The sequence below is a fragment of the Oncorhynchus mykiss genome, chromosome 12 (assembly GCF_013265735.2).
Source record: "Oncorhynchus mykiss isolate Arlee chromosome 12, USDA_OmykA_1.1, whole genome shotgun sequence".
NCBI classification, from domain to species: Eukaryota; Metazoa; Chordata; class Actinopteri; order Salmoniformes; family Salmonidae; genus Oncorhynchus; species Oncorhynchus mykiss.
The window spans coordinates 80,208,423-80,233,441 of record NC_048576.1 but is presented as its reverse complement, the minus strand read 5'-3'; the positions used below and the strand labels follow the sequence as shown (position 1 = coordinate 80,233,441).

The 25,019-nt window shown below is 41.7% G+C and overlaps 1 protein-coding gene across 2 annotated transcripts; it reads left to right on the top strand.

The window, feature by feature from the left end:
- Positions 1–4,850: 4,850 nt before the first annotated feature.
- ppct (Phosphatidylcholine transfer protein) lies at positions 4,851–10,939 on the top strand. 2 transcript variants are annotated; one of them, NM_001165243.1, is given in 7 exon segments: positions 4,891–5,030; positions 7,102–7,219; positions 8,587–8,666; positions 9,081–9,252; positions 9,426–9,493; positions 10,024–10,674; positions 10,740–10,935. In NM_001165243.1, coding segments are annotated over 6 exon segments (648 nt in total). In that variant the 5' UTR covers positions 4,891–4,901; the 3' UTR covers positions 10,105–10,674; positions 10,740–10,935.
- Positions 10,940–25,019: the final 14,080 nt, after the last annotated feature.

The following is a 25,019-nucleotide window of genomic DNA, read 5'->3' as shown; positions in this document are numbered from 1 at the left end:
GTCAGGGACAAGATTGTAGACCTACACAAGGCTGGAATGGGCTACAAGACCATCGCCAAGCAGCTTGGTGAGAAGGTGACAAAAATTGGTGCAATTATTCGCAAATGGAAGAAACAAAAGAACTGTCAATCTCCCTCGGCCTGGGGCTCCATGCAAGATCTCACCTCGTGGAGTTGCAATGATCATGATAACGGTGAGGAATCAGCCCAGAACTAGACGGGAGGATCTTGTCAATGATCTCAAGGCAGCTGGGACCATAGTCACCAAGAAGCTTTGGGGGTGTTTTTCTGCTAAGGGGACAGGACAACTTCACCGCATCAAAGGGACGATGGATGGGGTCATGTACCGTCAAATCTTGGGTGAGAACCTCCTTCTCTCAGCCAGGGCATTGGAAATGTATCGTGGATGGGTATTCCAGCATGACAATGACCCAAAACACATGGCTAAGGCAACAAAGGAGTGGCTCAAGAAGAAGCACATTAAGGTCCTGGAGTGGCCTAGCCAGTCTCCAGACCTTAATCCCATCGAAAATCTGTGGAGGGAGCTGAAGGTTCGAGTTGCCAAACATTAGCCTCAAAACCTTAATGACTTGGAGAAGATCTGCAAAGAGGAGTGGGACAAAATCCCTCCTGAGATGTGTGCAAACCTGGTGGCCAACTACAAGAAACATCTGACCTCTATGATTGCCAACAAGGGTTTTGCCACCAAGTACTAAGTCATGTTTAGCAGAGGGGTCAAATACTTATTTCCCTCATTAAAATGCTAATCAATTTATAACATTTTTGACATGCGTTTTTCTAGATTTTGTTGTTGTTATTCTGTCTCTCACAGTTCAAATAAACCTACCATTAAAATTATAGACTGATCATTTCTTTGTCGGTGGGCAAACATACAAAATCAGCAGGGGATCAAATACTTTTCCCCCTCACTGTAAGTACCATATTCCCATGTCAGGTATTTTAACATAATTCTGTGTGAAATGAAAAGGAACAATCAGACTTTATGAGAGATGTTATGCCTAAAACATGGTAAATGAAGCATGATTCATTGTTCTGGATTTTCCCATGTCCCCCTCCTTTCAGACCACTATCCCTCCCAGTAAATCTAAGACACCAGATGCAACAGTAGATTAATGGGAAACATCCTCTCCATTGCTTTGTACAGTGGTAATTTGTCTTAATTTTGATACATTCAGTTTGGCTGTCTGCCCAGCTTCCCAGATGTGACCAGTCTGTTTGACAGATTAAAAACCCAACAACTTCATGAAAGCTAAGACGTTTTGACTTGCTTAGCCTAGAGATAGTCTGAGGTCAAAGCTTTGCAGGGCAACGACCCACCACATAGACGTTGGTCAGTCATGAAAACATCTGGATACAGCTGTCTCCACTCCGCTTTCAAATTAACCACTACCTCTGTTTCGCCTCGCACCCAAACATATCACAGACTTATTTTTCTCCTGATGATCAGTCTTTTCCTTCATGCAAAGATGCTCCTCTGGTTTGCAACCAGTGCAGTTTGGCTTTCCCTCCGCCTCTCCTTCTTTCTCTCAAGTCTCATCTTCCAGCATACCGCACTTAGCGCCAATAGCACCAGTCCAACAGATAGTAGCACCAGCCCAAAGTAGGAGATGGTGGACCCATGTGAGTTGAAGCTGTAGGCCACAGAAGTGACCACGATACCGGCAATGAGAATGACCACGCCAAACGGCACTGTGCAACGATAGCAGGAGAGTTCTGCACCACCTGTGGCCGCGTTCAGTTGGATTTCAGTGACCAAAGGGATAGCTACTATAGTCACAGTCGGAGTGTGGTCATTGATGTTGGCCTTCTCCATGACAGCTCTTTCTGGGGCTGCTGTCACTGTCATTGGGTCTTTACTGGGTTCCTCTGGCATCGCAGGATCCAGCATCAAAGTTGTGCTTCTTTCCAACCACAGATGGATCCTCACTTTAACCACAGATGGGTCTTCACTTTTTATATCCTGAGGTTGTTCTGTCAGCGTGTCCCAATCTATGTGAAGAAATATATAATTTGTTATGTCATACTGAAGGGAGTGTCAAAATCCATATGTTCCTCAACATGTTGCCCAATTGTAGCCTCACTGGACATAATAAAATAGGCCTAAACAATAATTTAAGTAGCTATTATGTGCATGCACATGGCCTCATTCGGAATTGTTGACAGCTTAAGACATGAGCCTTCATTTGGCACTTAGTAACCCCAGGCAACCTCCTTGCACAATGCTAGCCTCTGGCCCAACAAAGTCAGAAATTGGCTGAATGACGCAGAACCACTCAACCTTGCACAAGCTGTCACATTCCCTAGAGAGCGTGGGAGATGGCATTACAAACTACTCTGTGTAATCCGAGCAGCCTCAAAATCATCAGCAATTTCACAAGCAGTCATTCTTTCTCCATGTCCGCAAACTTAGAAAATATAATAAAAAATGTAATTCAAGATGCTTGTTATAAAACATTAGTCCATGTCATAACATCTTAGAAATGTATTACTCTAATAGGCCTAGTGCAAAATTGTAGACCTTTTGCAATTGATATTCTATATGGAATATATTTAACTTATAGCCTATTTATTGTAATAGGCCTAGTCCTTTATTATAGTAACCTTTGTTGATGAGGTCCCTGATAGAAAAAATACATTCATTTCACATGTGAACATGTGAAGTGTTCCAAAAACACATGTTTTCATGTGATCACGTGATAGTATGTGAAGTTAATGTGATAACATGCGACAACAAGTAAAGCAACATGTGATAGATAACATGAAACTACATATGTGAAATGTTACAAAAACTACTTTTCACATGATTTCACAAGTACAATTTAATGTGAAATTATGTGATTTTACACATGTAAAATCATGCGGTTTTGCTGTAAGGGGTGTTATGTTTGAATTGAATTTCAATGTGTCTAGAAAGTTAGCAATGGAAAATATTGTAGCCTTAGCTGTGCCACATGCATAGTCTACCTACCATATATAAACACGTTATTTCAAGTTGTTGTAATGATTACATAAAAGGGAACATATCATGTATGCGGGAAAGTGTTTGAGTTGGAGAGATCGAGTTTTACGCGTGGACCAACTTCCGATAAACACACAGTGAATATTGTGTGATGAAGAAAAAAAATCAGCATGTTCGATAAGTGTCTAACGAAGTGTTTAAACTTACCTTGCACGCATTTTCCATGCCCACACCGTTTAAAATGTGGTTTTGCCCATCGATGAATAAAACATGGACTGTAATACGCTTTTGTATTCCAGTAACTCCGTATACTTTCAAAAGCAGACACAAGTGGGACTCCCCTCCGTCTTTGTGTACATTCAATTATAAACCAGATTCAATATGTAGGTCTAGAACACAGTTTCACTCTCTACTTCGCTCAGCCAGTCTACAGCTCGCACCGTAAACGCTGTGTTGGAATTTGACTCCCATTCATCGGATGTCCCCGGTGCGTTTCCTCCTGTGTAAGAAAACGACTGTTTGACTGCCATCTTCTTGCATTGCAAGCACGTTTGTAGAATATCGGTGGCTATGGGGGTGGGGTGAACCAAAAGCGGGCCACAGGTTTTTATTATTATCTTGGCTTCAGAGGAGGGGGGACCTTTTAACCTCTTTTGACTAAGGCAGGGCCAACATGAAGCACAGCTGTTGGGATGTCCAGACACATTTATATAGCCTAGAACTGCGCATTAGGCCTTTGAAGCAGATGTTGGCTAATACGAAGATGAGTTATAGCAGTTGACATATTACAATATTATCACATCATGACAAACAAATATACACACACACAAACATACAAACACATACAACATACAAACACACACACTTGAGCCTACAATAATATCCATGCACATATCTTCATGTTTGGTTATTTTTAATTAAAACAAGGGACTCTCTAAGATGATTGACATATGGTCTATCAAACTGGGACCATGGTTCATAGGACCTATGTGTCTGGAAATTCATGCTGTCACACACCCATGCTATGCCTGTGATCCAATGGCAGCCACCAGGGCCTGTGGATGGGATATATCTACTGCTTGTAACACAAGTGTTCCCCAAGACAGATCTGATACATAGTAATGTGATACGGGGTGTTGTCTTGTCTCTTCCTTCCTGCAGTAAATCCCTTCCCAAAAAGAGACAGTGGCAATGGGAAATCATGGCTCTTCCACAACCCTTAGCTGGACCATATACTGTCCGGCTGGAAAACTGATTTGAGTAATATGACATATCTCTAAACTATCCCTCAGAGGCACTTATGGAGTGACATATTTTAGAGTGATTATCATTTGGGCCTACCTTCAATCAGTGGCATATGTAAATGCTGAAATCGCCTGAAGAGTGCCAAGGATGCTAAACCACAGATCCAGGGTTCTACCTCTGGAAGTTCCTAAAGGCATTGATATATTTTATTAAAACCACCAGATGTAGTTTATCCTATATTTGAAATAGACTACAGTTTTGGGATTTCTGAATGGAATGGGAGTGGTTAACCGCAGAATAATCATCAACAAGCAACTGAGACAGGGCACCAGCAGGACACAAAGCATTACAGATTATGTTTCCTCTCTATTGTAATTGGAGATGGTCAGTGCTTCCAAATTATATTTTTCCTTGGATGGCACTTCAATTTGGAGGTGGGATAGACAAAGGAGCATTCCAAAAACATTACAGTGCAGATAGTTATCAACCACACACACACACACACACACACACACACAGTTTAAATACAAAATACAATTTCAATCACGAAAATAAATAGATAGTGATTCTAAATATATCACTGGAACGACTGACGCACTTCAGCGCACGCACGGCGTCTGAAGCGCACAACGGAGTCCTAGATCACATGATCAAATGTCAGAGCACAGTTTAAAAACATGTCGCTGCACTTTACAGATGCGGAATTTCTGGAGGCATGGAAGGAATTAGATAAACCTCAGTTGGAGGGGGGATGGGAGTTTTTCACAGAGACTATGGGTGTCAAAATCTACCGGCTGTATGACAAGGTACATTTAAGTTAATGTTTTGAGACAGGAATAGAAAGTGAAAACTGCTGTGTTAGCTTATCGGCGGTTAGCGTCGTTAGCTGGCGAAGCAATAGTTTATTCATTGTGATTATGCCGATTGGCGTGATTGAATGACGCACTGGCATCAATCTGTTGGATGTGCTCGCACGTAGACTATTTTCACGTTTCATACGTTGTATTATTTTCACGTCGAAAAAGACATTTACATGAAATAGCATAGAAGATTTTGTGAGTAGCCTGCGTTAGACTCGAGCAACAGGCCCACTGTCAAAATGCGGAAGTCGCTATCAACTAAAGTGTTTTAAACGTCATATTGATGATTGAGTAGGCTAGGGGAGAGTGGGGTAAGTTGAGCCATTCAGAATTAATGTAAACATTAGTTTTGAAAGCATACTGTAGCTTGTCCAAAAAAAGTGGCATTTTGGCACAATTACCTCCGCAATTCAACACAATTACAATCGCTTTTTTTGTATTTCAGTAATTGAAGCATATTTTAACAAGGCTTAACACTTTACCATTTTTTTTTTCAACATAGGCCAGGCCCTGTTACCTCATATCCCAGCGATAATGCCTTGCATTATGCCTGGAAAGAAAACACTTTAATTTTCTCAACTTACCCCAAGGCAAACATTTTGACTATATTTGCCCACACAGGTACAATGATTCATTTTTATGCTAGGTTTAAAAGAAAAATACAAATCAAATCATCAAATGTTATTTGTCACGTGCCGAATACAACAGGTGTAGGTTCACCTTAGGGTGAAATGCTTACCTACAAGCCCTTAACCAACAATGAAGAAATACTAATTAAGAAAATAACAAATAATTAATGAGCAACAATCACAGTAACGAGGCTGTACACAGGGGGTACCGGTACAAAGTCAACGTGCAGGGGCACAGGTTAGTCAAGGTAATTGAGGTAATATGTACATGTAGGTAGAGGTAAAGTGACTGTACATAGATAATAAACAGAGAGTAGCAGCAGCGTAAAAATGTGGGGGTGAGGGGGTCAGTGCAAATAGTCTGGGTAGCCATTTGGTTAGCTGTTCGGGAGTCTTATGGCTTGGGGGTAGAAGCTGTTAAGAACCCCTTTGGACCTAGACTTTTTGACCGCTTGCTGTGCGGTAGCAGAGAGACAGTCTATTAATAAGGTGGCTGGAGTCTTTGGCAATTTTGAGGGCCTTCCTCTGATACCGCCTGGCGGTATAGAGGTCCTGGATGTCAGGAAGCTTGGCCTCAGTGACGCACTACCCTCTGTAGTGTCTTGCACTCGGAGGTTGAGCAGTTGCCAGGCGGTGATGCAACCAGTGCTCTCAATGGTGCAGCTGTAGGACTTTTTGAGGATCTGAGGACCCATGCCAAATATTTTCAGTCTTCTGAGGGGGAGTAGGTGTTGTCATGCCCTCTTCACGACTGTCTTGGTGTGTTTGGACCATGACAGTTCGTTGGTGATGTGGACACCAAGGAACTTGAAGCTCTCAACCTGCTCTAATACAGCCCCGTCGATAAGAATGGGGGTGTGCTCGGCCCTCCTTTTCCTGTAGTCCACAATCATCTCCTTTGTCTTGATCACGTTAAGGGAGAGGTTGTTATCCTGTCATCACACTGCCAGGTCTCTGACCTCCTCCCTATAGGCTGTCTCATCGTTGTCGGTGATCAGGCCTACCGTTCTTGTGTCGTCAGCAAATTGAATGATGGTGTTGTAGGCTAGAGATAGTGGGATGAATGGCACCCTCAGAAATATGCCAAATATTGCTTTTTGTGCTGCGTCTGTTGGGTATGGTGTGCCAAATTGTAGTCTAGAACTTTACGCATGCTCAGACAGTACCTTTTCACAGAATGCATGTTTGTTTTTTATTAAACCCCCTGCCTAACTCTATCCCCAGCTCAAGTTTCTGGAGAAATAATATCCTGTGCAAATCCAGCACATTTTTGAGGGTTGCATGTTTCTCCAACTGGCAATAATCAGATCCCTGTGGTATGGGATTAGTTACATTGTAGGTGTGGTATATATTTGGAAGAGAGAACTTCTTTCATATGCTGTTCACAGGAAACTGGACTTTATGAGTACAAAGTATTTGGAGTGCTTGCCACCTGCACTCCAGAACTGTGTGCTGATGTCTACATGGACTTGCCCTATCGGAAACAATGGGATGGATATGTCAAAGGTAAAGAGTTACACAAACTCTCCCTAGATCGACTTTCTTCCATTCAAACCTCTTGTCGCACTCAACACCTAATAAGGGCCATTTATAAGACTCATAACACATTCATAAGCAACTCAATTCTGTCAGTTTGGTTGAGTATTGATGACATGGTATTGCATATTAATGCTTGTTTTATATGGTGCTTACTTATGCATGTGTTATTGTTCATATGTATAGCCCCTTTAACTCTTACTTAATTATCTAAAATATGAGCTCCACAAAATAGTTGAAACCATCACCTTTCCATTGTCCTTTTCCATTCACTCCTGTTTTCTATCCCAATCAAACCAATCATAACCAAGAATCCCTTTTATCTCAGTTTTCATGAGGATCACAACAAGAGCACAGGGCCTATTTGGCAGTTAATAACTTTTCTCATCTTTTGTTCTCTCTTGCCTCCCCAAAGTATCCAACAGGTAACATGTCTGTCCACCTGAATTTAGCCATAGACTGTAGCTATTGATGTTGTAGTTGGGTACTTAGCACTCTGGTGTAGCCATGGGCTAATGTTGTGTATTAATGTGCTTAATCAAATGTTTAAATAAGCCTAGACTGTGTGAGCAAACAAGGGAACTTGAAGATGTTCTTTCAAGGGCTTGTATCTTGAAAATGTAGTTTTTTGTTTTGTCGACCCACTGAGAAATTACCAACAGGTTCCATCTTAACAAGGTAGGCCTAAATCATTGGCCATAACTTGTTTTGGGATTTCCAAATACTGGACTGTTGTCCTTTTTCAAGAAGAGACAACAGGGTTATGGATATCCTGGAAATGATAACTAACTGAAGTAACAGATTTGCCTCTCCCAGAGACTTGTTGCGTGAGAGGGTGGAGTGGGCTTTTTATTGGAAACACATCCTTGGCTTCAGCTCCTGACTGCCGTCAAGCTTTTTTTTGTTGAATAAAATTGCCATTTCAATAGATTGGATAGATGCTGTATTCTGAAAGTGCTGTTGGTGTCTTTGCTTGCACATGTGATTGTATCTTGATGTGCCAAAAGGGTTCTGCGGTTGTCCCCATATGAGAACCCTTTTTGGTCCCAGGTAGAACTTTTTGGGGTTCCATGTAGAACCCTATATGGAAGGGGTTCTACATGGAACCCAAAAGGGTTCTACCTAGTATCAAAGGGGGTTATTTGAAGAACCCCTTTTGGTTCTAGATATAACCTTTTTTCCCCCTAAGTGCAGCCAGTGTTCTAGAAGATGTATGATTTAATCATGTAATGAATAGTATGACATTATAGTATAATACCTATAGTATAATAGATGACTGATGTTTCATGATGTAAGCACTGCTTTATTTTGTGTGTGTGCCTTTTTGTTTTTTGCAGAGCTGCATGAGAAGGACTATGATGGTCATTCAGCAATCTACTGGGAGGTGAAATACCCTTTTCCTCTGTCAAACAGAGACGTATCCTTAATGAAGTAAAATGTCCAAATAAATAATACGTGTAGATATCAGGTCATCATGTTTCTCAGTAAAAGAAAAATAGGCCTGTGATTTTTTTTTTTTTACTTAAAAAAAAACAAAATACATACTCCATATACAATATCACATAATCCTGTTCTATGTATTCACCCACCCACAATGTCTCAATCTTGCTTTCCTCTCTCTCCTCCTTTTCACATTTACAATGGGGCCGACATGGTGAAGTGAAAACAAGTATGGTTTATAGTATTAAGAGTAAGTTGAGAAATGTATTGTTTTTTAGGTGACAACACGGGACAGTATATTTTCTCAAGGAGTAACTGATCCAGTCACGGGGTGTGGACCACATTAGACCATATTATCTCTACCAGGCTTCTTTAACAGTGTAAACCTCAGTACGTGTACGTCAGGGAGCGGAGGGACGTTGACGTGGACAGCAGGAAGATCTGGGTGGTCCTGGCTAAGAGCTCCCCACTGTCCCCGTTACCAGAGAAGAGTGGGGTGCAGCGAGTGAATGACTACAAGCAGACTGTGGCCATGGAGAGTGATGGTGCCTGTGGCACTAAAGGTACTGCTCACTCTAGAGTACATCGGATCCAATCAGAACTCATCCCTGTAGTACCAATTTAAATGTCTATAGGGGAAACTGTTCAGTTTTGAACTTGAATCTGTTGTGGATCTGTCTGTGAAGTCACTTGCTTTTTATTGACAGACATTTACATTTGCATTATTTTCTTTCAGTCTTCATGAATTACTTTGATAACCCTGGTGGTAATATTCCAACCTGGCTTGTGAACTGGGCAGCCAAGGTGAGTTCAGACCTGAGTGCTATCTAAAAACCTAATAGGGTTCTTTGGCTGTTTCAATAGCAGAACCCTTTGAAAAACCCTATTTGATTCCCGGTAGAACCCTTTTGGTTCCAGGTAGAACCCTGTACACAGAGGGTTCTACATGGAACCAAAATGTGTCCTATCTGGAACCAGAAATGGTTCTTCTATGGGGACAGCCGAAGAACCCCTTTGGAACCCTTTTTTCTAAGAGTGTAGCAGCTCATCTTTTTCTGTTGGTGGGATGGTTGACATATTCCTAGAGTAATAATAAAGGAGTACTATAGAATTAAGAAAACGGTTTGTTTACTCATTTATATGTACTTGCCAGTTATGAATGCCCCAAAGCATGCCCTGTTATCTCAATTGGAAGGCTTTATTCACGCTGTTAATCTCAAGCAGATGTTTTGTGTTAGGATGCCAATGGTTGCCCCATTTGGGTGTGTCTACTCTGCTAGTCTATCCATGAAGTTCATTGACAAAGGCAGCTGTGTTTCCCTGTGTTTCAACAGAGCGGAGTGCCTGCCTTCCTTACAGACATGCAGAAGGCCTGTGGCAATTACTCAAACTACTGCCAGAAGAACAAGAAATGAACGCCCTTTGTGGGAAGTCGCATCAAAGCCACAAGGATTGTATTTTTCAACCCATCGTTCAATATAGTCTACACTCACGGTGTCTGAGGGCCATTGTGTGTGTTTTGGGTATGGTTTGAGACTTATTACGAAGTCAATAGGTGAAAGTGGTGTTGGTGTAATCTGCAGCTGGATGTGGTACTGACTGGGGCATGTACTGTATTTTAGTTATTAGTTGTATAAAAAATAAATTTCAATTGAAGTTATCTGGTACTGAATTCCTACTCCTATGTAAATGTTGTATTTTGGGCATGCCCACAGTAAGGGCTTGGATGAGATCTGTAGTGATCTACCCCCTGTTTTAACGAGTACTGTTTCTTTGACTACAATGGCTTTTCCTTTTATTTTCCTGTTTGTTATGGTCAAATATATGTTGTTTTTTTAAATCCTACATTTTTTCATGTATGAATGTTCAGTCAATGAATGATATGCATTTTTGCACTTGTGATTAAGCACTGAAATCAGATCAACTTTCAAACCTTAATGTCTATAGGAAGAAATGCAGTGCTGTAATTATATGTATTTCCCTAATGGACATTTTGAATGTACATAAAAAATAAAAAAGATATTGTCCTATCATTAAAAGTTCCCTGCACTGATTTTTTTGTTATACTTGAAATTGACAAAAACACGATAATGAAATAGTTGAAGTTAATTATTCATATGTTGAATCTTCGAGAGCTAGACCTATACCTCTTTATCCTTATGTGGTTGCAGTTAGGTCTCCAGTTCTGTGGAGGTGATAAGTGTGTATTACTATCTAATACATATCAATAAAATGACGGCTGAGATGAAGCACTGCATCGTGTATTATTTGACTGAAACCTGTAGACGCTTTTCAAAACAGGACTATCACCTTAATCGAACACAATTTTTAAAAAAGTGTATTTTCCACCTTTTGGCGTTGACCAACGAAATGAACTGTTCCTGTGGTTCGCGCTCCCCCTTGCGGTAAAAATGATAGGTTCACGCCGCGCGGCCCTGATGTTGCGTGATGAAGTTGATATACTTTACTTGACCTTTCAAATTTGATACATTGTATCTGATAATTCAATTCTCTCACCGGAAGCACTGATGTGTTTTGTAAAAACGAGTTATATTGAAGATAAATTGACAGGGTATTTCTTGATATCTGAAAAAGGTAGAGCCTAGCCTACGTTTAGCAGTCTATGCCTACTTTGCAAGTTGTATCTTAAAATTCGTCGACAGCATAGAATCCGCGAGACCGGAAAAATCGAACCTCATGAACCGTGATGGTGATGAATATGGTGAGTCCGATATAATTTGTCTGGCTACATAGGTGGTATAGGAGCTTAGTTGTAAGTAAACGATGTTATTCTCATAGGCCTACTGTAGGTTGTGAGAAAGTGGACTAGTAACCGAAAGGCTGCAAGATCGAATCCCCCGAGCTGACGAGGTAAAATCTGTCGTTCTGCCTTTTAACAAGGCAGTTTACCCACTGTTCCTAGGCCGTCCCGTCATTGAAAATAAGAATTTGTTTGACTTGCCTAGTTAGATAAAGGTAAAACATAAATAACTAAAGGTCCCAAAATACTGAAGGTTCTGGCTTCCAAGGCAGAGCGCCTGTAACTTTGACAAAGCGTCAATAATTAATCACACAGCAGAGTTATAGATAACCATAGAACAAAATGTCACCCCAGTCTAAAATGAAATGTGCAACATGAACTGCAAACACGTTGCGTAACCACGACCAACCCCAACGTAATGGATTTGTAATTATTGGTCATGACTAGACATTACCTTCTCACAACGTTGTAGTGCCAACTGTAAAGTTTAGTGGAGGAGGAATAATGGTCTGGGGCTGTTTTTCATGGTTCGGGCTAGGCCCCTTAGTTCCAATGAAGGGAAATATTAACTCTACAGCATACAATTATATTCTAGACGATTCTGTGCATCCAACTTTGTGGTAACAGTTTGGGGAAGGTGCTTTCCTGTTTCATCATGACAATGGCCCCTGTGCACAAAGTGAGGTCCATACAGAAATGGTTTGTCGAGATCGGTATGGAAGAACTTGACTGGCCTGCACAGAGCCCTGACCTCAACCCCACCGAACACCTTTGGGATGAATTGGAATACTGACTGTGAGCCAGGCCTAATCGCCCAACATCAGTGCCCGACCTCAAAAATGCTCTTGTGGCTGAATGGAAGCAAGTCCATGCAGCAATGTTCCAACATCTAGTGGAAAGCCTTCCCAGAAGAGTGGAGGCTGTTATAGCAGCAAAGGGGGGACCAAATCCTTATTAATGCCCATGATTTTGAAATGAGATGTTTGACGAGCAGTTGTCTACATACTTCTGGTCATGTAGTGTATCACGTTTGCAAGGCATATGAACAAACAGGTTATAGAATAAACAACGCAATTATCACAACACATACTGTAGTTTTTTTTCTGGCTTGGCTTCCCCAGTGATTTTACCCACACCGCTATTGGTCACTATACTCCTGTTTATTGCCAGTCCACTGGTGGAGAGTGAGACCAGAGAGTGTTCCCCTCCCATCCTCACTGTGTCCCTCTCTCTGACGTTTCACTTCTGCTGACCTGTTAGCGAACTGGGCATTGTTCTAGATGTTTCCTGAGTGAAAATGGTGCTGGCTTCCTATGAGATCACCACCTCACTCTTGTCATTGCTCTAGGCCTAGGATATCTTGTGTGAAAGCCCTCCCATCAACCCCAAAGAGAAGAGCTTTGTCTTTGCCATTACATTTCCAAGCACTGTCCAGGTAACTTTCTAGTCATTGGCATATAGCCAGTTATTCAAATCGGAATGTTTTGTTGTCCCTTTGTCAGGTGTTCAACCACGCGCATGTACAGTAGGCTACAGTGCACACAACATGCCATCTATAGCCTTTCATATTGATTATTCCACCTAGTGGTCTGTGGAGGCTATTTGCTATTAAGGAGTTAGAGAAAAGTGCAATCATGGTATCACTACCCACTGGGCACACACTGGTTGAATCAACGTTCTTTCCACGTCATTTCAATTCAATTAGATTGAGCCAACATGGAATAGATGTTGAATTGATGTCTATGCCCAGTGGGTATTGTTTAATCATCAATGGAAAGTGAAGTAGGGCCTAGAGCTCACTGATTTCACTGTGCCGGAGATTGACCATTTACTTTGTTCTTCTCTTCCACCTAGTGGTCTGTGGAGTGAATAGTAGAACATTGAATGAACATAATCTGCAGTGAAGGTCCGGTCTCAATTTTGTCTCATGACTTCTTTCAGCCCTGAGACTACCAGGAAGTACAAGGAACACATTTGTGTATCCAATTAATATCTCAATTTGATTCATGAATACTTTACAGTTTTAATTACATTACTGAATTCAAATTCCATCTATGGGCCACAAAGCATAGGCTTGCATTAGTTATTTTAATAGAGTAATCAAAGGCACACTTCAGTTCTGGCAATGTAAGTGACGAGTCGAGAATTGTCATAGCAGAGAGAGCTGAATCCGTTTACGAGATAGTAGTAGGTTGATGACGTTGGAATCTTGGAAGAGTTTTTGTATGATTTTCTATGCATCCGTTCTATTTTGGTTGGACTGAATTATGGGAGTAACGATAAAAATCAGAGCCTTACATTTCTATTTTTATGCACCATTTTATCCACGGGAATTTCTTGAGTGAATAATATTCAGTTCTCAAAAGGGTTCTTTCCATTGCCAGTCTTTCACAAATGGAAGACAAATATATTTCTTGGCTAGCCATTGTATTTTAGAGGGGGGTTCTTTTGATTGGTAATATACAGGGCTAATTAGCTTTAGAAAGTGATGTACTTTTTGTCCTGGACTCCTGCTTCTCCTAAATGTCAGCTCAGATTTCCCAGGTGCCTTGCTGTCTGCCAGAAGTAATACAATAATGGCTGTGCTTGGAAATGTATTTTTTCAACCTCCTTTTTGGTGATTTTTAATAGATTACAGTTATAGATATCAGTGTGCTCTGGGAATCGGAATCCTTGATCCTGAATAGGCTTTTATATGATTTTATACAGTGTTGTGCAAATGAACTGTAGTTCAACTCAATTATACATGCAGACTCACATGTGGTTCTAGCTGAGCACAGTTGCCTTGCTTTACCTCTATTCAAAAAGGCCCAATCTTAAGGTTATACACTTATTTTCTTAAGCATAGGTAGCCTAGTGGTTAGAGCGTTGGGCCAGTAACCGAAAGGTTGCTAGACCAAATCCCCGAGCTGACAAGTTAAAAATCTGTCGTTCTGCCCCTGAACAAGTCAGTTAACCTAGACTGTCATTGTAAATAAGAATTTGTTTTTAACTGACTTGCCTAGTAAATGAAAAGCATTTCCTTTACATTATGAATATCAATCAACCCTGTCGCACTGGTTCAGTTCAACATCATCTTTGAGAACTGCTGGGTGCTTGTGCCAATCACATATTTGACTTATTAATACAGTCCAAACGGAATGATTTCCAGAAGTAAGAGCATTTTGAATAACCAATAGTATAACTAATGTCCAGCAATAGGCTGCATACGCATGTATTAATGATGTTGGAGATAACTCAGCCCTGCAAAATGAGAATTTTTAGGAGGGATTGTTTAACTCCATTAGTTTTATGGTTAAAAAAAGATGTATAGCAGTATTGTATTTGAATCTCTCAACAACTGGCATGCAAACTGGTTGAGTTATAGCTTATTCCTCTGTCTGTATTGCTATGTGTGCTCAGTTTGTGCCCCCTTTTATTTTGGAGAAATGTTGAACCGTAGCAAGCCGTATATCAGGATACCAGGCCAGGAATCCAACTGTTTGACAATACTTTTATAATGGCTGTGTTAATGTTCTTATTACCACAGAGGATGGTTTAGTTGAGTTGAGAAAGCTTGCAGTCAAAACACTTGATGTTTGACTCTTTCTGTTTTAAAAACATGCTTGTCTAGGATGGTAAATAATGTATCTCTGTATGATAGCTCATTTGGCGGGAGCCATTCCGGTTCTGGGAGAGTCTAGTCTGTTCCTCAGGGCCAACGTTTAGCCTGCTACTGAGGTAATGAATGGTCTCTTCGCAAACACGGAGAGACACAATATTGTCTCAGGGCTCTCCTGCTACGGAACTCAGAAATCACCAGGATGGCAGGCTGCTGTTGGGCACTCAGGGGTATTTATGGATTTTGGATCGTTACAGCTCTGTAAGATAATGTTTGATTTTCATCCATCAATCTTTCTGCAAACAGCTCCTCATTCAACGAGCAGAAAATAATGTTGGTGTGAAATACGGGTCCTTTTAAACAAAATAAAACAAAATAGAGAAGCCTTTTCCTGACTTGAGCATACATTTACAGGCTACAAAAATACACAGAAGAGTTAAAAATAAAATGTATTTTTGTGAACTGGGTCAGACACGTGGCTAATGCCTGTGACTGGATGGTGATTTCTTTCCCATTCACTTTCTACCTGCTGTTATGGTCCCTAAATTCTCTGGTCATTAGAATGCAGGCTTGTGTCTATGATGATGTTGAGAAAACAGACTATGATACAGACTATTTTTCAACTTTTCAGAGGAGTAACAATAACTGCTAAACTTTCTGTTGTTCTGCAGGCTGCTGCCAAAAAGAGAGAGGTACACACAGACCGTAATTAACACCCATTGCTGGTCTTATGGTATGGTTACAATGAATGCATTTCTAAGTTTAAATGACTAAGCTTTACTGCTTGTCTGCGCAAGTACAGATTCAATCACGTAAGAGTAATGCACAGTGTAAGCTGCATTACACAAAATTGCTAAGGCTTTGGCGCTAGCTTAATGTCAGGTATTTGTTTTCCTTGGTGTGTCTTTGCATTCATTAAAAATAATTGTGTTTTCTGTTGAGCTGCCGTGGACTGAGACTGGCACCTCCTCCATACGTAACCTAGTCTCTGGGCCAACACAGGCCTTGCATTCCAAGGAGGGGCTACTCCTGTTTACCTCTCCCGACCGTCTGACCGCAGACTCAGGGTCCTCTCCTTTCCTTCTGTGGTTTCTGGCAGCCAACTCCAGATTCCTGCATGTCTATCACTGTAATCAGGAGTCCAGACCTGCAGTCAGCCAAGCAGCTTGAAACAAAGCGGCATAAAGTAGGTGAAGCATTTCATTTGGATATGGAGAAGCAGCATCTGCATTCTCTCTCAGATTGGTGACCCTCCTCTGAATCTAGATGATGACCATTCTTCCCCAAAGAGCCAAAAGGGGGCATGCAAGCTCTCCTCAGCTCTGGTAGCCTAACTACAGAGGCTATATTGGCTGCTCTCTTCATTAAGGAGTTGTTGAGGACTACCACCACTACTATTGTGAAAATGTCAAGTCATTTTCTCCATTGCTCTTTTCAAAAAAGTTTTACCCCCAAAATATAAATTTGGCAAATATCTGATTGCAAACATTTTGAGTGATTACTGATTACCCCCTCTTCTGTTTTATCAGTCTGGCTGTTCTTATAAATTCAATTTAATGAAACTCCTCTGGGACCTGATACCTCCTATTATGTCAATACCCCTCTGGTAGAAGAAGAGATTACTGTTTTTGCTTTACTACAGCTGCCTGCAGACCACATAGAGCAGAATAGTACTAGAGCACTGAGGAAGTAGTACTAGAGCACTGAGGAAGTAGTACTAGAGCACTGAGGAAGTAGTACTAGAGCACTGAGGAAGTAGTACTAGAGCACTGAGGAAGTAGATGACATGAATAAGTGACAGAATGTGCAAACCATCCAGAAAATACAGATTGGAATGATTTGTACAAGTCAAGTGCTTTGCTTGGAGTGCAGTTTTGACATAGGTGATTGTTTGGTTTAAACAATAGTAAATACCTTTTGTGGAAAAAAAGATGAGACCTGAAAAACACTAATGTGAGTGTTTTAAAAATGTATTTCTACATTTCTTTGCTTGATTTCCATTTAGAAAAATATAACTATTTATAGTTAAGATAATGATTTATCACTGTAATCAATAGAATGCAGATTTACCACATTGAATAAATTGTGTGGTTAGAATCGGTCTCTGAAGGAGAAATTCTGCAACATGTCGAAACAACATAAATTCTTCACTTCACAAATTCTTCATACTACAACATAATGTAGTGTTTTTTTCTCTGTGGCATACACTTTCAATAGATGGAGTTTTAAATGGACTTTGATTTTTGATTTTTGATTTTTGATTTTGGCATGTTGGTATGAGTCGTGAGTAGTGGTTTGCTTAAATGCATAGGTAATAACACCTTTGAGTAACCATCAGTAAACCCATCTGTTATTCTATAAACTTCTTAACAGCAAATTCCCTAATCAAAACCAACCCTGTCTTGGTCAGAGATGGATGGGGCCATTTAGGGACCAATAAACAAAATAAATACCACAAATGAAATGTTTCGGTCTATAGATTTACGCGTTCCCAGAATCAAAGACCAGCAGGCCTCGTACCCTCTGGTTCCACAAACAGTGGTGGTAGCAGACAGACAACCATTCAGACAGTATTACTGTCCTGTTCTGTCTTTACAGCATACTTACAACTAACTGTCCTTAGTCAAATATAGAATTCACCTGAGTTTGTAACTACAGATTACGTTCATATTGTTGAAACCGTATTTGTCTTTCCCCTAAAATGTCCAAACCTATGAATGTTAAACCCGTGGCTCCCAATATATAGATTTGATGTATTGTTTTGATTTCATTGACTGAAATGATGAACGCAGTAAAGAGCCTCTCCCCCACCTGGGCTGACCTGGTGTGGCTACAGCAGCAGTAATAACCAGTAGTGACTCTCTCCTCTCTCTCTCTCCCTGATTAATGCACTTAGATATGATTGAACCCTGCTCTTTGTCTGTCTCCTCTCAGACTCATGCCTGAAAGACTATCTCATTACAGCCCCAGTTAACTGTAGTAATACACACTGTGGCAAGCGCACATCTTGCAGTGTCATTAAAGCCACTGTTCATTACAGCTTTGCCCTTGAATTCACACATACCAGGGAACTGGACGTGTTTAAGGGCTGCAGCCATAGCAACGGAAATTCTGTCTCTTTCACTTTTCCTGGAAAAATAACGTTCACTTTACCACACTGCACATGAGCATTTTGTTTGGGTTTCATGGTTAGTTTCTGCTATAGACAAATCAAACCTCCTGAATATCATGCTTTCTTTCTTTCTTTTTTGTTTCTTCTTTGCATCCAACTTAATCCTCCCACTAAGACCATAGTTCGTAAGCTTGTTTTTCTAATCAGAGATAGATGCAGATTCTCAGGGTTTCAAGCCTGGCATCTATCTGCTCTGTCGCCATAACATTGTGTTTGTAATTAGTTTAATTCTACAGTTATTAAGCACTCTCACAAATACTGGAAGGAATTTAAGCCCAGAGTGGATTCTCACAGAGCTTGCCATTAAAGCTGTCTGAATAGGTCTGGTGCCATGGTTCTTACGTGGGATGATTCCACATGTTGCAGTTTGTTTTAGCTCCACATTGCTATGCACCAGTGTCAAAATGAGGATATATACTCACTCACAGATTTAACTGTACAAATATTTTGAGAGCAATATGCTATTCCCTTCAAATACCTCTCTGAATGTGAGACTGAACCAATTTATCTAGAAGTCTCATTTGTTGAAGGGAAAACAAATGTATAATTTTGTGTCCTGAGTGCTTCTCAGAGGTAACCTGAGGTAAGTTGTTATACTGTATATGCCAACTACTAGATTTTGAAAGCAGTCCATTACATTTTGGGGGGCATATTATGTCAAGTATATCAGTCTTGTGAGTTACTGACCTTTGTCTGGCTCTTGTGGATAGTTTAATGAGACCTCTGAAACACAGATTAGACGGCATATTATTCAATGTCGTCGACATTCAGAGGAATCGGAAAATGGACCTTTTACTGTCACAATTACAAAAGCCTTTGAATGTATCTGTCTATCAGAATGAACAAAGCTAGTCAGACAGACGTCTCACTGTGGGTGCTGGAAAGAAAACGAGCCAGAATCAGATGATATTAAACATTCTCAGTCCTTCACATTGAGCAAATGCTTGGTACATATGGTTTGAGCTAGTTATATAATGTCCATGACAGATCTATGCAACATAAAGCCCTCTATTTAGAAATTCCAACAATATTTAGTTCAAATGATGTATATTTGAACATGTGGTTTCACAATTGTTTTTAAATACAGTAATTCAACACGGAAAACGACCTTGGCTGTTCCCCTGCGCTATGTTCCAGGACAATTCCTTTATTGTTCTGTTTGACTGTGTGCAGTAGAGTGTATTCTATAAAGGAGGTTGCTTATTCGGGTGTAATCAGAGTGCCGTGGCGAGACTCTAAACCATCTGAAAGTTGACTGTCCAGTATCAAGTCAAGTCTCACTTGGCTTTCCTGATAAGACTGCCACCTGCTGGCTGGCTGCCACTCGTAGCGCTGTTCAGTTGACCAATAATCTGAGCAGAATGTACTACTACACCGGAAGATTTACCCATTTAAAACAATAGTAAAAGAAAAGGATTCATAAGAATGTATCTGTCAGAAGGATGTTAACTCACTGCTTTGGAGAGAATCTCTTTACGGATTATTCGTTACATTAACCTTTGATGTGAAGTTCTGTTGAGATTGATGTTCTGCTGGACAGTTTCTTCAACATGTCGGTTGATTAATGTTGAAAAGGTTGGCAGCTGGACAAATTGACAAAGGGCTGTTTTGTATGATGTGGCAGTTAGTATGATGACTTATGATGAATCTATTTCCTTAGGAAAACACAGTGTGATGCTGCCCCTGTGGAATGTGGTGCAGTGCAGCTGATTACTGCTGGACTTGGTGCAACCACACTTACATCAACAGTGATACACATTGAGATATCTAATGTCACCATTAGGGAACAGAACACCTAGAGACCTGACCAACCAGAGGACAGCCTCTCATAAACATGGAATGTGTCTCAATAGTGTTGCACCTAAATATCAATATGTTGTAATGTCTATAATTAAAATCTAAATCTAATGGCAATCTCATTATCTCAGCCGTTTAGTCTCTACTTGTCCCCTCTCTGAGCTGGATTTAAAATGACCTGGGGACCAGCTTTGCCTGTGATGCTTTGGTTATTTAGTAGGGTTCTGAGAGACAAGGATGGACAGCACTTTGTTTTGTCTGACCTCTCTGTGTTTGTTCTCTTTCCAAGGTCTTGGGAGACGCCAAGCCTTGTGTCTGAGTGACTAGCCGCACATCACTCATTGTCATCTCCTTGGAGCCCCCAGCACCCCAGGCACCCCCTCTCAGTGCCAACGCCAGACTGGAACCAAACTGTCAGTTCTTGGGGTGTAGAGGATCCCAAGTCCTAACAGGGCTCAAGAAATGAAGGTATATATCCAGCTCTGTTAAAGAAAATATAACATAAGTTACGTAAGTCAATGTGGTAATGGGTTTCTGCCCGATCAGATTAATAAAGACAATATTAACAACCCTACCACAGAGCCCTCCACCCAGCTCCATTCACCCATCACACTCGCTCATCTGTCCTCACCAGCCAAATCTGTTTGTTGATGCAGAAATTCTATATAGAGTTTCTATTTCAGTTTGATAAAACATTGATATGAACGAATGAGGTAGGTGTATGAAATGCTCAGCCACTGTCTGTCAACGGGTGGCGTACCTCGTCAGACTCAGTCAACCCACCCAGACCTGACCCCCTGTACAAAGCCCAGTACCCTGCTATTAAAATAATTTACAGAAACAACACAAGACGTGCTCTTGAGGGAATGGGTGGTCTTTCAGTCCTCTCCTGGTGAGGGAGCCTCTCAGCTGAGTCTCTGGAATGGCTGCACAGGTAATCCGAGTGACTCCTAATTAAATGTTACAGCGTGGCGAGTCAGAGTTTCAGTCACACTGCGGAGCTGGGCTGGTGTCAGACTGGTATTTAAACATGGTCTGTCAGAGCCCAGGGTATCTCTCTCTCAGCCTCTATTTTCTTACTTCCTATACTCAAACCAATATTGCCCCCAAACAGAGCTGATTTTCTAGATTGTCTTGATCACACCCCAGAGTATGACTTGAAAAGACATTGGCAAAAATGATTAAGCTGATGGCAGAATAAATGTATTGACATCATTGACATTCAATACTTCCAGACAGAACATACTTTGATAGACCTACTGTCAGGTTTGTGCAATAGAACCCCTGACAGAGGTTACATAATTCAGCCCTTTAAAATATAGCTAGCTAAGGATGTACAGGATTATGCAAGATATAAGATTCAGACAGACAGTTATACAAACATTTATAGACTGTTAAAGATCATTTTGAGTTAAAATGTTACGTCTCCTTAAAACAACATATCATGCAATCATATATTTTCCTGCAATAGGAAGAAAAAATCATTTATTTCTATGACTACAGAATTGCTTGCAGACAGAAAGCGCTTTCTCCTTAGCCTTCATATGGGCGTTTTACCGTGGGTTTTGTTTTTCTTTAATAACGCAACAGCTTGAATCACGGAGTCGGCAGGGATCGACCATCCTGGTTCCTGAGACAAGTTAAAGATCTTAAGCTGGGTGTCTGCTCTACACCCAATGGGCTTAAACATATATCACACTGGCAGTGGGCTGTTTGCTTTCAACCCCCTCTTCCCCTCCCTGAGCTGACCACTGATCCCCTCTCTGTCTGTATCTCATAGAGGATTCCCTCTATTCAGGGGTTCAAGTGAGGCTTCACAGTCAAACAGCCATGCTGACAGAGAATGTCTTTGATCCCCAAAGCTTACTATCTGACCGAGCTTCTGGATTTACTCCACCTGGTGAAAGATGTATACTTAACTAACACATTTGAAGTCACGTGTAAATGTGTTAATTTAGACTGTCCTCCAAACACCATGAGGGGATGAGGTGAAAGATTATATGTGGCGGTCCTGTAAAACATGTCTGGTGAACAGTCTGGTGAACTGTCCTGCTGATCTCTGTGTCTCTTTTCATCACTGGACCTTGATGACAATCTGTCCTTACATCTTGAATCACCATGTCGCAAAACAACACTTCATCTATCAGTCTAGGTTTGCCTTTACCAAAATAACACTGTGCTAGTTTTGTCTTTCTGCATTGCATTAAAATATGAGCTGGTCAATGTTAAATGTTTATATAATTTGGTAATGTATATAGTTCTGAAACATCACCTCATACAGAGAGCATATTACATTAAATGCAAACATGATATTTGTGGAGGAAGGGTGGAAATTTCTCCTTGGGGAGTAGTCTAATCAGACTGACTCCAGCCATTTCAAAAGGTCTGCTCGTTTTTCAGACTAGAAATCCAACCTTAAAATTACTTTAGTCTGACCCACAAGTCTCAGTTACAGTGCATTAATCTGAAATCAATGAACATTTTCCTGTTGGAATTGTTCTCACTAATTCACCGCCATTGTAGAGGATTCAATCCTGGTCATGATACACCCATCTTAAATGTCTTACATCACATTGGACCCATTCAAGTTATGGTCATCCATAAACTGGTTTAAGTGTATTATTGTCATTGAAAATAGACTATTTCAGTGGCCATTATTCATGTAGCTATTGGTTCAGTTCTGTCTGGACACAGAGGTGCTGTCTCTGCCTGTAGTTCAGCGGGGGAGAGTGGAGTGCTTTTGAGGGCTTCTTCCTCTATACCGTGGAGAATAGCCCCATACAATCTGCTCTCCCTGGTGCGCACAGCGACACCGCCCGCCATGATAAAAGCCCAAACCATGTCCAGTCTGTCTCTCAGCTCTCTACTACTTTACTAGTCTATTCAACACCACGGGGCAGTTTATAAGAGGGGGGCGGGGATAGGGGTGTTCCCTGACGTTTGCATACTGTATAACACTCTTGGCAGTAGCAACAAAACAGCCATTCCTCTGGCGACCACTGCCAGTCATTAAGCATAATGTGTCTGGTATCCCTGCGCTGAAAATGCACAAAGGGGGAAAGTAAGACCGCATGAGACATTCTTCTAAGCTGTGATGTGGAGAGATGGGGGCCCCATGCGGGGTGCAGGGAGCAGACAGCGACAGGGAGGCTCGCTGTGATCTCCCCCAGGACGGCTGGGGGACAGCAACCCGAGAGGGACTCCCCTGATGGTTAAAACAACAGCCCCTGCAGCCAACCAGGCTCCATCTCCCCAGTGGATTTACACTCGTTTCTCAACCCCGACCCGTCCCTCCCTCTCTTCTCCCCTTCTGCTTCCCCCACCAGTCCCCCTTGTGTCAGTCTTTCAGGAGCAACCTCCCCTCCTCTCTGGGCTCTCCTGCTGCTCCCGTAAACAACTACTGTGACAGAGCGGTGAGCTGAGCTGACAGTTCCACACTCCAGCAGCCAGCCAGCCCTCAGGAATGACTCTGGCATTATAGGTTTTGATTAAACCGCAGTAGGAACTTGTCATAAACTGCCCTGTCTGGTGTCATTTTTTATGATGATGGGCTGAGTGAGAGAGGTCCTGCCTCCATAGAACTCACCCTATGAAATCTGCCCTCTCTGTGTCTGTTTGTTACCGCTTTACATGACCACTATAGATCAACACCAATTCAAAGGCAAACGGTGTGAGAAAGAGAGGTGTGAAGAGCCAATAGTACCAATAAAGCCGTTTAGGAGTGATTATAGATTTCCTACAGTACAAACCAGAGGTGTAAAGGCTTTCTCAGTTGGATTTCAAAGGCAATGAAGTGGAACTCTTAGCTTTTATCGTTAAAGGGTGCTTGTTTAAATCTCAGTCTCAGCTCTTTAGCCCCTTTCTGCAGTAACTTGCTACCCCCCGGTGTCTGTTACTACAGATTTGTGTCTGGTCCTCCTCATGCCTCACCATGCTTAGGATCATCTACCTCTCAAATCGTTCCATTTTAATATCAATCACGGTGTTCAATGTTTTGAAATTGAAGATTGAGTTGGGGTTAAGGCTGTTGCTCTCTGCCTGTGTGACGTGTTGAAACCACGTGGAGGCCTTCGGAGCGTCTGCCTGCCGTTGCGGATCACAGGGAGCATGACGCTAGGCTAGCGCTGGAGCCGTGGAGGTGAGGTGAGCTGGGACGCGCCTGGGTGGCAGGGCAGCGCGCCGGGCCTCCCTGGCTGGCGCCTGTAATTTTACCTTCCCATTCATCAGCCAGAGATATTAATAATAACAGCACATCTGGATTCACTTTACTGTCTCACTTTAACTCCTTCTGTAACAGTCGCTGCTACCACTGCTGCCCAAGCCCCCAGTACACTCCCCCTCCTCTGCTGTCTGTCTCCCTCTCACTGCCTTCCTCTCCTTTTTCACTTCTCTGTTCTTGAGTCTGGCCTTGTCAAGAGCAGGGTCTCCTATCTCAACCTCACTACTGGTAAACCAGCCAAGGACCGCCTTAGAAGACTCTTGCTATCAAAACAAACGTCATTCCATTGATACATTTTACAGTCCTAACAAAACAGTGGTAAAGTTCTTATTCTTAGCTTAAGAGAGATCATTATAATAGTTGTATTTCAGTACTAATGTTAACGCTTCATATAGTGACAAGAATATTGACCTCTTTCATTTTTACATGAGACCAGGTGTTTAGAAATATAAAGTACAGACATTGAACTGGCTTTAAATCCACTGCCAACTTTCAATTAGCACCAACCCTCTGTACACAACTGGACATGCCACCACTGGGCGGAGGCTGTGTAAATCACTGAGCTGGCCATCCATAGGTAGAGGAAGGGGCCTGCTGCTGCCGGGCCAGGCTGGCTCAACGCCCGCTGTCCAACCCTCCTGGCTGCGGCAGGTGAAAGAGGTCTGCTGTGTGCAGAGCTGACAGCCCCTCGTATTGCATAGAAACACTTGCTTCATTACCAAACGCCCCCCAGTGAAAGAGGGAGAGGTAGAGAAAGAGAGTTGCTGTACTAAACATGAC

What these genes read in the sequence shown, in the direction of transcription:
- ppct (XM_021622435.2), top strand. Translation starts at nt 4,902, where the DNA reads ATGTCGCTGCACTTTACAGATGCGGAATTTCTGGAGGCATGGAAGGAA. An exon ending in TCTACCGGCTGTATGACAAG is followed by an intron (nt 5,031 to 7,101) that starts GTACATTTAAGT and finishes TGCTGTTCACAG; the next exon opens with GAAACTGGACTTTATGAGTA. An exon ending in TGGTGCCTGTGGCACTAAAG is followed by an intron (nt 9,253 to 9,425) that starts GTACTGCTCACT and finishes ATTTTCTTTCAG; the next exon opens with TCTTCATGAATTACTTTGAT.